General features: G+C 51.4%; 1 protein-coding gene across 1 annotated transcript in view; it reads right to left on the bottom strand.

Moving 5' to 3' along the window:
• IQSEC3 (IQ motif and Sec7 domain ArfGEF 3) overlaps window positions 1–12,262 on the bottom strand; it is a 104,852-nt gene extending 92,590 nt beyond the window's left edge. The window contains exon 1 of the mRNA XM_047867497.1: window positions 11,706–12,262. Coding sequence (XP_047723453.1) covers window positions 11,706–12,262 — 557 coding nt within the window. The remainder of the gene's footprint in view (window positions 1–11,705) is intronic.
• Window positions 12,263–12,486: the final 224 nt, after the last annotated feature.

The following is a 12,486-nucleotide window of genomic DNA, read 5'->3' on the forward strand; positions in this document are numbered from 1 at the left end:
AGCTCCCGTGTTCTAGAAAGCAGTGATGAGGTGGCCACACAGAGCGACCCACAAAGCCATGTGGAACAGGAAGTGGTAGGCTTAGGTGTGTTCTTCTGAAAGGAAAAAAAAAAAAAAGACAGGCGTGGGGGTGGGTGTGGATCATGGACAGGAAGGCAAGGAAAGGAAGAGATGACCCTTCTTCAAATGTTTGAGGGATTGTGAAGGAGAAGTCGTCCTGTTCTGCACCCTCTGGAAGCCACAGGGAGGTAAGGAAGAGCGCTCTACCTTCAAAAACCACTTTCTGACTCCAAAGGTCCTAAAATAACAGCAACTACTATGCTCTTTTGAGTCCTTACTGTGTGCCAGGCACTTCCCTTGCTTGGTGCTTTATTGGCATTTCCTCTTAATTTCCACAGCAATCCTATGAAGCTAGGACTATCCCTATCCGCATTTACAGATACGAAAACCAAGCCTGTCGCTACTGAGTATCAGCTCATGACGGAGTCAGGATTCAAACCTAGTGCTACAAATGAAGCCATATGCTTCATCATAGGTTGGGCCAGAATCCCAAGATTATGTGATCCTATAAAGCACAAATATAAACACGGGAAGCTAAGTTACAGCCGGGATTCTCTCGCCGACATGTCTTGGGTGCATGGGAAGCTAGGGGAGGTGGATGCTGTGTAGAAGTCGGACCTCGGTGGCACCATCCTGATCCCTGAAGCCGCCCCCGCCTCCTCCCCTTCTCCAAAGGGGATCCACTCACACCAGCCTGGGCTGGGGCCTACGGAGGGAGGCCTGGGAAAGGATCCGCACCCTCGTGCGGAGCGGTCATGGTCTGGGGCGGGGGGAGCCGGCAGGGCCGCGGGCGGCGGCAGCAGGAGCAGCAGCGGCCGCACGGTGACGCAGCACGGAGGCCCCCCGACCTCCCCCTCGGCTCCCGGGAAGGCGCGGGCGGCGGTGGCGCCGGGGGGCGCTCCCAGACGCCGTGGGCGGGCGGCGGTGCGCTCGCCGGGCTGAGTCGGAGGGGGCCGCGGGGCGGAGAGATACCGAGGGGAACGGTCACACTCGAGAGACTGGCGGGGGCGCGGGGAGAGGGGACCAGGGAGAGGGGCAGGGGGGCCTCAGGCGGAGGCCGGCAGCGCGAGCGCGGCCAGGCCCCCGGAAGGCGGGCGGGGGCGCCGCGGGCCGGGCCGAGCCCGAGCGCACAGGTGCCAAGGCTGCGCCTCCGGAGCCGGTGACTCAGCGGCGCCGCGCCGGGCGGGGGAGGGCTGGGGGCGCGGGGCGCGTGCGCGCGGGAGGCGGGGGGCGCGCGGCTTCCCCCGGCCGGGGTGCCCGCCCCCGCGGGGGAGCGCAGAGCTCGGCGCGGGGTGGGCCGCGGCGCGGGGGCCGGAGGTTCCATCCTGCTGTCAGCAGCTCGCCAAGCCGCCCACGCAGCCGAAAGCCCGGCGGCACGCGCCCTCCCCTTGGAGAAGCCCCCGGGGAAGCGGCCAGAGGAGGAAGGGCTTTCCCCAGGCTTTCCGAGCGAGTTCGGGGGGCAGAGGTTCCTGATTCCTGAGCTCTCCCCTCCAGCTGCTCCCGGTTTTCATGCAAAATCCAGAGGGAGCCCGGTGGAAATTCCTTGGGCACTTATAGCTGGTAGCCTCTGCAGCATTCACCTCGTTCCTCCCCGACCTGCAGGGAACGCCCTACACTGCAGGGGTCTCCTTTTTCTTCTTGAAAGCGAGAGTGAATTCAGTCTCCCTCTATCCCCCTTCCTGAGCTCCCTTCCTAAGGCTCTTATCATTTGGAAGCCACTTTTCACGTGTGAGCGAGGTCCTTCGTGCTGCAGCAACCTCCTAACAGCTCTCCTTTTCGTGGACTTGGCGAATCGAGGGGAGACAGAGTTGAAGAGCTGAGCAAAGAGTGATTGTCCCCTTTGATCAAAGAAAAAACCAAGGCCCAGAGAACGGGAAGGATTTGCACCAAGCTTATACTTGGGGTCTGTGAGGGTGGGCACAGCATTCAGAACTCGGGTCCTGACTTCGTGGTCAGAGTCCAGCCTGCTTCTGGAATACCCTTGGGCCCCCGGCCCTCCCTGATTGCCTCTTAGCATTTAAGTTGCCCCAAGAATTTCAAAGATGCCAAATAAGCCGGTTCGGAAGCAGCCAGGGTATCTCTGTAAAGACCAGACTGTGCACAGGAAATACTGAAACTAGACACAAGCAAGAGATTCCCAACTGCTTTGCAGAGTTTGTGTTGCTGTTGCTGCTTTAAAATAATCACTGGGTTGAACTGATGTGTTGAATGAAAATCGTGGTGCATTGGAATCATTTATCAAGGAAGAAATCGTGGAATTCCCTTGCCTCTCTGCCTGGGATGGGGAGTGTATTCCTGGTTGGAGGCAGGGAGGCAGCTGGTTTGACCTGATGGCTCCAAAGCCCTGAGAGGTCATGTGGTGCCAGGCCCTGGCGGAAGCTACCCAAAGTCAGGTTCAGGGAAAACCACAGGGCAGCTTTCCATGTATCACGCCGCTGCAGGCTACTTGAACTTCCAAACACGGTACCTCAATAGAGAGTCTCAGATCCCCAACCCCTGCACTTGCCCACCCTCCAGACAGCCTTCCTCTCAGGAGCTCACAGCCTTTGGAGGCCAGGTCTCTTTCACATCTGCAACAGAGTGAGGGAGTGGAGGCATTATAGACTCACCCCATTTTACAGAGGGGAAGACCCAGCAGAAACTGGCTAGCCAAGAGAGATGAAGTAAGTCATGCAGAGAAAGGAGATAGAACCCAGAGTTCCGACAGTATGACCAGAGCGGGGTGTCCTGGGGAAGTGGGGGGAAGACCTGCTGAGTTCTGCTGTGAGACCTGCATGTCTTTATATGGTGTCCATTGTGATCCATTTCCCCAGCCCAAGTAACCCACTCACCCATGCACAACTGCAGCCACTCAGTCCCGCAAGCACGTCCACACCTTATACACATCCACTCACCCTCCCTGCAGTGTCCTGACATTTCCATCAACACAGCTGATACTGTCTGGTAGAGAAATAGGAGTAAAGAGGCCTGGAGCTTGAGACTGGTTCCCATTGCATTCTCCCAGGCCAGAATCCAGCTCTCTCTTCTCTTTCCACCTGGACACTTGGCCACAGTTTGGGTTTCCTTTCTCTCCCATCATCATAAACCTTTTGCCTATTTCTTATACAGCCTTCTGACAAGGCCAAGGGCAGATCAGGGGGGTGGTGTGGGTGGCCCTGAGATGAAACACTCAAAGGGCTTTCTCATGCTTAACTCTTAACACAGCTTCCCAGGCTCAGGACCAGACTGGTCTGGGGTCAGAGGCTGGGGGCAGTGGGAGGGGAGGCTTCTCCATGCTCATGGATAGCTATGGGGGTGGGCTCTATTAGCTGGGAGGAGCCCTCATATGCCTCTCACTCCCCAACTGGCCTTAAGAGCTGAGCCACTGATCTAGGTTCTCACACATACTAACTGCAGAAACTGGGCTGTTGGGCTTAAGTACAATCTACTTCCCCTGTGGGGCCTCCCCTCCAGTTGAGATCTTCTTCAGCTCTGACACCATACCCTTGCCTCCCTCCACTCTGCAACTGCTGAGCCGGCCTGGATCATACATATTAAGAGCTTATTTATTCAGGCAGTATTCATCAAGCACCTACGAGATGTTGAGGTAGCCTCTCATCCCCCATTTGTTCCAGGCCCATGAAGTACCAACCTCTCCTTTCTGTTAACCCTTCCTGTCCACAGGTTCCCACTGCATAGCAAACCCCAATAGAGTTGCCAACTAAAAAAGTATTTTAAGATCCTAAAAAGGATCAAAAGAGATTACCAAGTGTCAGGATGCTCCTTAAGTTCCTGCCTTATGACTTGCACATGAAGCTCACTGAGAAAGTATCCCTCTACGACCCAGATAATTACTTTTCCAAGACACGCCAGTGCAGGAGTGCCATGGGTCCCCCTGCCCCTTCGCTTGCCAGATCCAGGCAAAGCAGTGCTGGTTCCCTGAAAAATACAGCAGAGCTGAAAATCATTTAGGCTTTCAACAGCCTCCCCCATGAGCCCTTCAACCTTTTGTGAGCCTCATGCCTGGTCCCTTAGTCAATCGGTGCCACCATGGCATCCTCCTTCCTTATCAAATCGGCTCTTGGACACTGCTCAAATAAAACCTCTTTCATGCTGAAGTGTGAAGGCTGATATAGCTAAATGTGTTGTTTTTCTCCTGTCCTAGGAGAATTTGCATTTTAACAAGGGGGATAACCTTGAAGTATCGTAAGGAATCTCTAATTGTGGAGTTGTTGGCACAGGCAAGCTAGTCTGAAGGCAGAGACCTCCCTGGGTCCCCTGAGTCGCCATAACTAGCTGTAGGTTTGGCCTTGTATGCCCACAGCCCATTACCATATAGTGTCAGGAGAACCAGATGATGAGTTCTAGGCCCAGTTCTGCCACTGATGCATCTGGAAGCATCAGTCACCTCTCGGGCCACAGTTTTCTCATTTGCCAAATGAGAAGTTTGGACCAAAGGACTTTTTAGTACCTTTCCAGCTCTGACTCCCCCTAAGGGCAGGAGGACCCTGATCCAGCTCCTAAAGCCCTCCAGCCCCTACAGCTGTGACCAGAGGGAATGGCCTGATGCCAGCACAGAGTGTGGGCGGGGACTTGGACAAGACTGCATGGCCTCTGTCCACAGTAGCCTGACTGCCTGCTGGTGACAAAAGGTACCACTCAGCACATACACTGGTCCTGCAGAGTTACATAACCCTCCCAGATGGGATATTCCAAACAAAGAGCAACAGCAGAACAGCCCATGCCCCCACGGTGCCCAGGGCCACACATAGCAGGCTTTGCCTGTGGTGGCCTCACAGTCACAACCACCCTGGGATGGAATTTCAGAAGCCCACTCTCTTTTTTGTTTATTTGTTTGCTTGTTTGTTTCTTTGTTTCTCCTAGATGTTATTTCATCTAAGAAAGTTCTTTTTTCTCTAGGCTTGATCAGAGAAAGTAGAGCCCTCCCCCAGCTCCCTGCCTTTCCCCTCAACCACCACCCCAATTCCCACAACACATCAGACTCTCCTTTTCTCAGCCAGTCTCTGCTGTTGTTTGCAACTTTTTGACCTCAGAGGTAAGCAAAGAGCAGGTCTACCTTTCCATCCCCAGGATGGAAGAATTTGGAAGAATGGATATAGCTTTCATTCCAGGGAAGTTGCAAGCATTCTCCTGGTTCAGATTCCATTCCCCTCACCCTTTACTTTAATCCTTGACAAGTTCATATACTAGATGAGACTGTGGTTTCCCCACTTAGAAAATGGGCAAGGTCATTCTTATCACCATGGGGCACTGGGTGATAATTCAGATCCCTTTGATTTCCTTAGGAGAAGTGCAAATAATCTCACAATGATGCAACAGAAGACACTTAGTTGAGTTTAAGGAAGTATTTCCCAGCTATAAAGTCATGGGACCTCATCACGGATCACCAAGGGTTAGAGGATTTGTCCTGCTTGGCTGCATTTCAGGGTAAGCTCCACATTCTCATATCTGCAATAGCTTGGGTATGCATTGTCCAAAGGTAGAGGGGTAGATGAGAAAAGGGCACAGGGGGAAAGCAGGCTTGGAAGGATGGAGGAATCCTGAACTTGGATTCTAGTCTTTCACTGTGGTCTGACTGTGGATGGGCCCTAGGCCCTGGTTTCTTTATCTGTAGAAATACTACAATGTATTAAGCACTTACTATGTGTCCTGAACAGTACTAACAAATGATACTATTTAACTTTTAAATTTTACAACTCTTCAACGTATATATTACTTCTCATTTTATAAATGAAAAAAACAGAGGCTTAAAGAGGGAAAATAATGAATGTAAAGTCTCGTAGATGTTAGAGCAGGATTCATACCCAGATTTGCTTAATTTCAAAGCCCATGTTCTTTTTGAAAATTTTTTTGTAAATGTTTATTTTGAGAGAGCGCAGAGGAGGGACAGAGAGAGAGGGAGACAGAATCCCAAGCAGGCTCTGCATGGTCAACATGGAGCCAGATGCGGAACTCAAACCCACAAATAGTGAGATCATGACCTGAGCCAAAATCAAAAGTCGGACATTTAACCGACTGAGCCACCCAGGTGCCCCACAAAGGCCATGTTCTTAACCGCCTAGGTCTTGAAAATTCTGTGATTCTGTGGTTTCCTTAAGTTCTTCTTAGCCTGAAAAACCTAATTTCTCCCTCATTCTATTCCTGATCTTTGTTTGTTTGTTTGTTAATGCCCATGTTCCTTGAAATGGAGGTGACCACCTTCCTCCATGGAAACAAGAAACCCTTTCCAGCCTGTATGAGAACCTACACTTTGTGCTTTTCCAGAAGCAGAAGAGGAAGGTGCTGCAGTCGCCCAAGCCTTGGAAATCCTGCCAGATGGCCTTGCATTTGGGGATCTGCCAGGCGCAATGAGAGTGTCCCCAGGACTTCTTATAAGAACCCCCTTACTAAGCAGCTGCTTAGTGTTCAGGGCCATAGAGAGTCCGTTTGGGCCCCAGTGAAAAGTTTTGAGGGTCCCCAACAAGGTCAGTCTGTCTAAAAATCTTTACACAGGATTTAAATTCAGGATCCAAGTCTCTTTCTGGACCACAGGTCCTACTGCTGATCCCACCTTTCCCCTCCTTTCCCATATCAGCCTCACTTTCATTAGCTCTCCACCCAGACCTGACCCCATCTGCCTTTTCTCGTAAGTGACCTTTGAAACTCAGGCTGCACAGATATTTGCTGAATCAGCAGAACCAACTGCTGCTCCTCTTGCTTGGTTTCAGGCCAATAGGAAAATGTTCCAGGATGCCTTTGTATGGGGCCCTTATGGTGCTAACTCTGTGGGCCTGGGAAGGGCTTGGGGATATGGAAGGACAGAGCAGGATGGAGCAAGACACAGGGAGCTTGTGAGGAGGACAGAGACCAGTGGGTTTTCCCTGAAGCAGGGGTAACTTGTTTCTCTTGAATTGTGTTCTTTTTGGATGAAAAATTGGAAAGAGCAGTGGTCTGGGCTCTTGTACAAGCAGGGGACAGAGGATCTTTATAAGTGCCTACTTTGTGCCGGCTTCTAGGTGAGCAAAAAGACACACACTCCTTCCTCTTGGTGAGCCTTCACTCTGGCCCCATTTTCCAGCTGACCGGCAAGAAGTCCTCTTCTTGCTGGGGGTAGAGGAAGAAAAGGAGGATATGCAGTTTGGTGAGCACTGACCTTCTCATTGCTTCCCCAGCAAAGCAGGCCTTCCAGCTACAGGTAGACAAGGACTCTGAGTATCAAGGCCCTTCTTACTCTGTTGAAAGGGTTTAGCCTAGTAGGAGGTGATTAGGATAGGGGGGACTGTACTTTTAGGGGATGGGATGATGTTCATATGCAATACAGGTATCTCTGTGAATTGAATCTTCAGGGCTCTGTCCTCCTTCCAGCTACCCTTGGCTCTTACTCTTCCTGACATAAACCCTTGACTCCAACCAAGATAACCTCTCTGGGCTCTCAATATGACTTATATGCTCCCTCTTTTCACCCTGTTCTCTTCTGATAGAGGGTGGCTCTAGGCAGCAGCAATCTGCTTATATTTGTTTAGATATTTCTTGATATATGTCTCATGTATGTTGAACAAGGACTATTTGCTTCTTTCCTGTTTTTCCCCAGCACAGGGTATACAGTTTTGAATGGACCGGACACTAGATAAAATACAGCTGACTGACTGACAGACCTTCACAATCTCTTAATAGCTCTCAGAATGGGCCAGACTTGAGCTGCCATCTCCAGGAGGACAACCCTGACTCAGTAGGAGCAGAGACACCTGCTCCAATCAGCATTTTAGACAACAGGCTAAGAAGCACATCTAATGACATTCTAACTATCCTTCAGCCTCCAGTCAGTATGATACCATGGAGCTCAAAAATTGACCTAAGATTTATTTCACACTTAAAGTATGGGAGTAGAGAAGAGGAGACTTCCCTGGGCAGCTTACGTGGAACCAACGGATAGATAGAAGGAAGAAAATATGGGAGAGAGAAAGAGTTTGAGGGGAGAGAAGAAAGAGTAAAGAGAGAAGGAAGGACAAAGAGAAAGGAAAAAGTGGTGAGGAAGAGAAAGTATAAAAGGAAGACAAAGGACGAAGGAAGAGAAGAGAGGACAGGGGCTACTGAGCCACCCAGACTTCATGGCTACTTGGAGGTGGGGAGTAGGAGCTGAATTTGATTCACAATTCAGGAATCTTACCCAGCCTCCAGTAATCCTCTGCTTAAGGGTTGGGGAACACGGGAAAGCCCTGGGATCCACCAGCTCTAAATGCATGGCTGGGTGGGTGTGCAAGCATGTGCTCAGACAGAGGAGCTGTGGTCACACTGAAGCAGTAGCCTCAGGGAGGGTCATGTGCTTCCATGGCAAGAAGTAGACTTTGCCCGATCAGGCTGAGGCTCTGACTCCAGCCAGGAAAAGGGATAATCAATTCTGTAGATGCTGTGAGCCTTGATTGAAAAAATAAAGAGGAGGAAGCTAGATCACTGCTTTCATTAAGAGGCAAAAACAGTGGGGGCTGGAGCTTAGCAAGAGCCAGGAAGCATGCAGAGAAAGAACATTAACCCCTCCAGCATCTTTCTTCCATGGTATGTCTGCACTCACTCACCCCCTCATCATTGCTTCCTTGGCCTGACCTCCAGGGCCACCACTTTCCCATCTCCCTCAGCAAAGAAGGCAGAGAGGCCAGGCTGCATATTAATGCAGATCTGATGACAATTAAATGATCCATTATTTTTTGGTTCCAGATTCCCCAAGGCTCTTGCCTCTCCTGGATTTGGGCAGGAAGAGGAGTTCTGAGGATAAGAGACAAACCGTGTGGGAAGATAATGCATCTAACACAATGCCTGGGCCCTTGTAACCCGCACTCAACCCTCAGCAACCTCACCAGGGCTGCATTCTTACTATAACGAGGCCAGAGAAGGACAAGTAAAAAATGAGAAAAGATTTCAGTAAAATTATGATCCAAAGACCTCATCTGTCATATCGTCTTCCTACTTCAGCACGCCCAGTAGAGAACTGATTCAGCAGGGAGCTCCCCAGGAGAAACACCAGGGAGAGGGCTGCTGGCTCTGCTCTTCTCCTCATCTCACCCTATCCATAAAGATCTCTCTCCTCTCTCTCTCTCTCTCTCTCTCTCTCTCTCTCTGCCTGCTGGCTGCATCTAGCCCTGCACCATCGAGAGGTATGGGCAGAGGATGACAGCCATACAAAATGGGGGTCACGGGTAGAAAGCAAGGTGGGGCCAAACACGTAGTTAGCAACAATGATTTATTCCTGAGGTTCTGTGGGGGTGGAGGGGGACTTAGGTTGAAGTTAGGCAGAACCGTGGAAAGAAATGAGTGGCACAAAAGGCACAAAAGGCATTCAGCCAGCCAAGATGTCCATGATTCACACCCAAGGGGAGAGAGAGTTGCAGGGAGGAGGTAAGGCATTCTCTCTAAGTATCTTGGTATCCAGCCTCAGAGAGAGCAGAGGGAAAAGCTGGAGGATCTGGAGGAAGGAAGGAGCCACTTGTGGTATTAACCTCTTATTGCCTGGCACAACTTTCTAAGGGAAAGATTTTTAACAACTTCCACTCTCCTCCACCATTCTAATTACTTCTTGTTTTTGTTTTGCTCCTATGGGAAGCAAAAGCAGGACAAAGGAGAAGAAAAGATGAGGACACTATGGTTTGTCTCTGGTTTTGACTTGTGAGGCTGGATAGGAATCCAGGTGATTCCTAAATCCCTGGTTTCCCAGCAAGAGCACCTGGGAAGGAGAGTTTGGGCTCTCTAAGCTACTTTGGGGACCACAGTAAAGTCCTTCTCCAAGAAAAATTAACTAAATCATTCTTGCTCATGCTTCCCTGAAGGGATGAAAAGAAAGTGTGAAAGAGAAGGGAGATATCAAAGGGCATGAGGAGAAGAATCAGGTGAAGAACGATAATTACCAGGAAACTGTGGCTGCCCCCAGGGAAATGAATGGACCATTTCTTCCCCCCCCCCCCATTTGGGGGAAAAGCCAGGCAATACCTTGTAAGAATATTGTCTTTTTTGAACCATGGGCACTGAGGGAAAACTGACTTTCTGCTTTTTATGCCAGATAAGGAAAGAAAACCATGAAACTGAAGGAAGAGCAAATGGGCCATTGAGGGACCTGGGGAAGAAAGCCGCATTTTCTTGGGGCCTGAATCAAGTGCTATACGTTTGCCAAGCCAGATCATCCTGGATGTTCACCCCTAAGAGCCCATAGTTCCAGTCAAATCTACCCTGTGAGCTAACATATCCTGACCCAACTTCTCTAACTATGTAGATGTGAGGAGAAAATGAGTTTTTAAGGAATACATCAAATCTTCACAAGTATCTGCAGACCTAAAACATGCTGAGACTGGATGAAGGTGGGATTCTTGGCTCTCCTCCTTCCTCTCCCCACCCCACTCTTCCTTTAGCATCACCATTGTCAGGGGCAGGTGCTGACTAGGTACTGATTTCCCCTGAGCTGTTCTTCCATGCAGTTCTCCCATCACCTGTATAATCAGAGGAAGGAAGCTGATATGTCACAGCCTTTCCAGTACAGAGGTGGGAATATTCCAGTCCTCTTTCATCTCTTCTTCCCATGTCCCTAGTTCACAGACACTGAAAGTAAAGAGCTTGAGGTTCTAGAGTCCCTCCCTGGGGTTAATGAGTATATCTCTCTCAGGACCCAACATGAGGATTCCTATTATCACCAGATAACCAAGCGGAAACAAGATTTGCAGTCACCAGCCATAACAGAGAGATTTAAACATCCAAATACCAACAATTCCTTTTGTCAACTATCCCTTTCATCATTGTTCCCTTTCCACAATTGCCAACCACCCTACACAGAAATCCTCCTTGAGTCAGAGGAAAAAGCTATAGCCAGATTGAGACCTCAGGCTATAACACAGTCCTCCACTGGCTTGGTGGGATGTGTCTTTGCACCCCTTTAGTTCTATGGGGATTCAGAAGAAAGATGCCCACTCAGGTCAGAGCAGAGTAAGCTTCCCCCAAAGAGCCACTCCTGGCTTTGACTCCCACTGCATCACTTAAAGAGCCAGACTCATTCCTCTGGGAAATGCTTTCTCTCACCCTTTATCTTCCTCTACCTCCAGCTCCGCTGCCTTCTCACATCATACCTGCTTTTCAACTGTATCCCCTGCATCCTAAATTTTCTCAGATTCCAATTCTACTATGCCTAGACCCTAGCCGTTTTAAAGCTCTTAACATGTCCCTTTGCCAAGCCTCTGTCTTTTTCATATCTCACTTTCCATTCAAATAATTTTACTACCCAAACTCCCTTCCAAATTTTTACTAACTTAAAAAAATTCAACTGTTCTTTTTTCTTTGGTTTAATTTTCACCAAAACTTCCTTCCAATCTTGTCCTCTTTAAAACCTCTTTAAAACCGGTATCCCCAATAACTTAAAACCCATTTCTTTCCTCCTTTGCCCCCAGTAATGGTCTGGATGCTCTCTTTTGCTCCAGCATCCCCTCAGCCCTCTCAAACACTGATATCAATCCCTCTTTTCCCCCAAATCTCCTTGACACACTTCTACCTCCAAGCATCTGCTCATCTCTTCACTTCAGGCTACTCTAGTCCTTCAGACTCTTAGGTGCACCTGGTTTTCCCCTTATCTCCTCCTTTTACCCATTTGCTTCCCTGTCTGTCACAACAGTCCCCATCCCTTCTTCCCCACTCACTCGGGTCTCCTGCTCAGGACGCCCTTGCCGAGGGCGGCGGGGGATTTGTGCTGAAGGAGGGTTCCAGCGGCAGTGCAACAACTCGGGGGACGCTCTTTCTCCTTGTCGGCGACGGCCCCGGGCGCCACTGGGTGCTGGTGGGGAGACTGGGGTGCGTGAGCCCTGCTGCTGGGGCCCGGCTGGGGCTGCACCAGGAGCTGTCCGTGGTGCTGAAGCGGTGGCTGCTCCGGCGCAGGCTGCGGCGCGGCGGGCGAGAGCTGTCCGTGGTTCTGGAGCGGTTCCTGGGCCCCAGCGGCGGCGGCGGCGGCGGCTGTGGCCGGGGTGACGGGCAGCGGGGCTGGCGACGGAGGGACGAGCCCGGGCGGAGGCTGGGCTTGCAGCAGCTGCTGGTGCTCCCACAGGCTGCGGTTCTCGGCGCTTAGCTCGTCCAGCCGCCGCTCCAGCTCGTCGATGCGCTGGCGCTGGGTGTGGATGAGGCTCTGCTGGTTCTGCACGATGGCCGTGAGCTCCTTGAGGTAGAGCACGGCACGCACCGGGTTCTCCAGCAGGCTCTCCATGCCGCCCGCCGCCGCCTGCGCCCTGCCTGCGCCTCGGCGGGCGGCGGGGAGCGCGAGGGCGCGCAGGAGCCGAGCAGCCCCAGCGATCCGCTCACCTCCCTCTCCAGCGGGCCCAGCCTCCCTCCCAGCCGCCGGCGCCGCGTCACGGCCACACAGACATTCACACACGCACCGAGGGGCGGGACCGCGGCGCCAGGGCCCACCCACCCACCCTCCCACCTCCG

The sequence above is a fragment of the Prionailurus viverrinus genome, chromosome B4, assembly GCF_022837055.1.
Source record: "Prionailurus viverrinus isolate Anna chromosome B4, UM_Priviv_1.0, whole genome shotgun sequence".
NCBI lineage: Eukaryota > Metazoa > Chordata > Mammalia > Carnivora > Felidae > Prionailurus > Prionailurus viverrinus.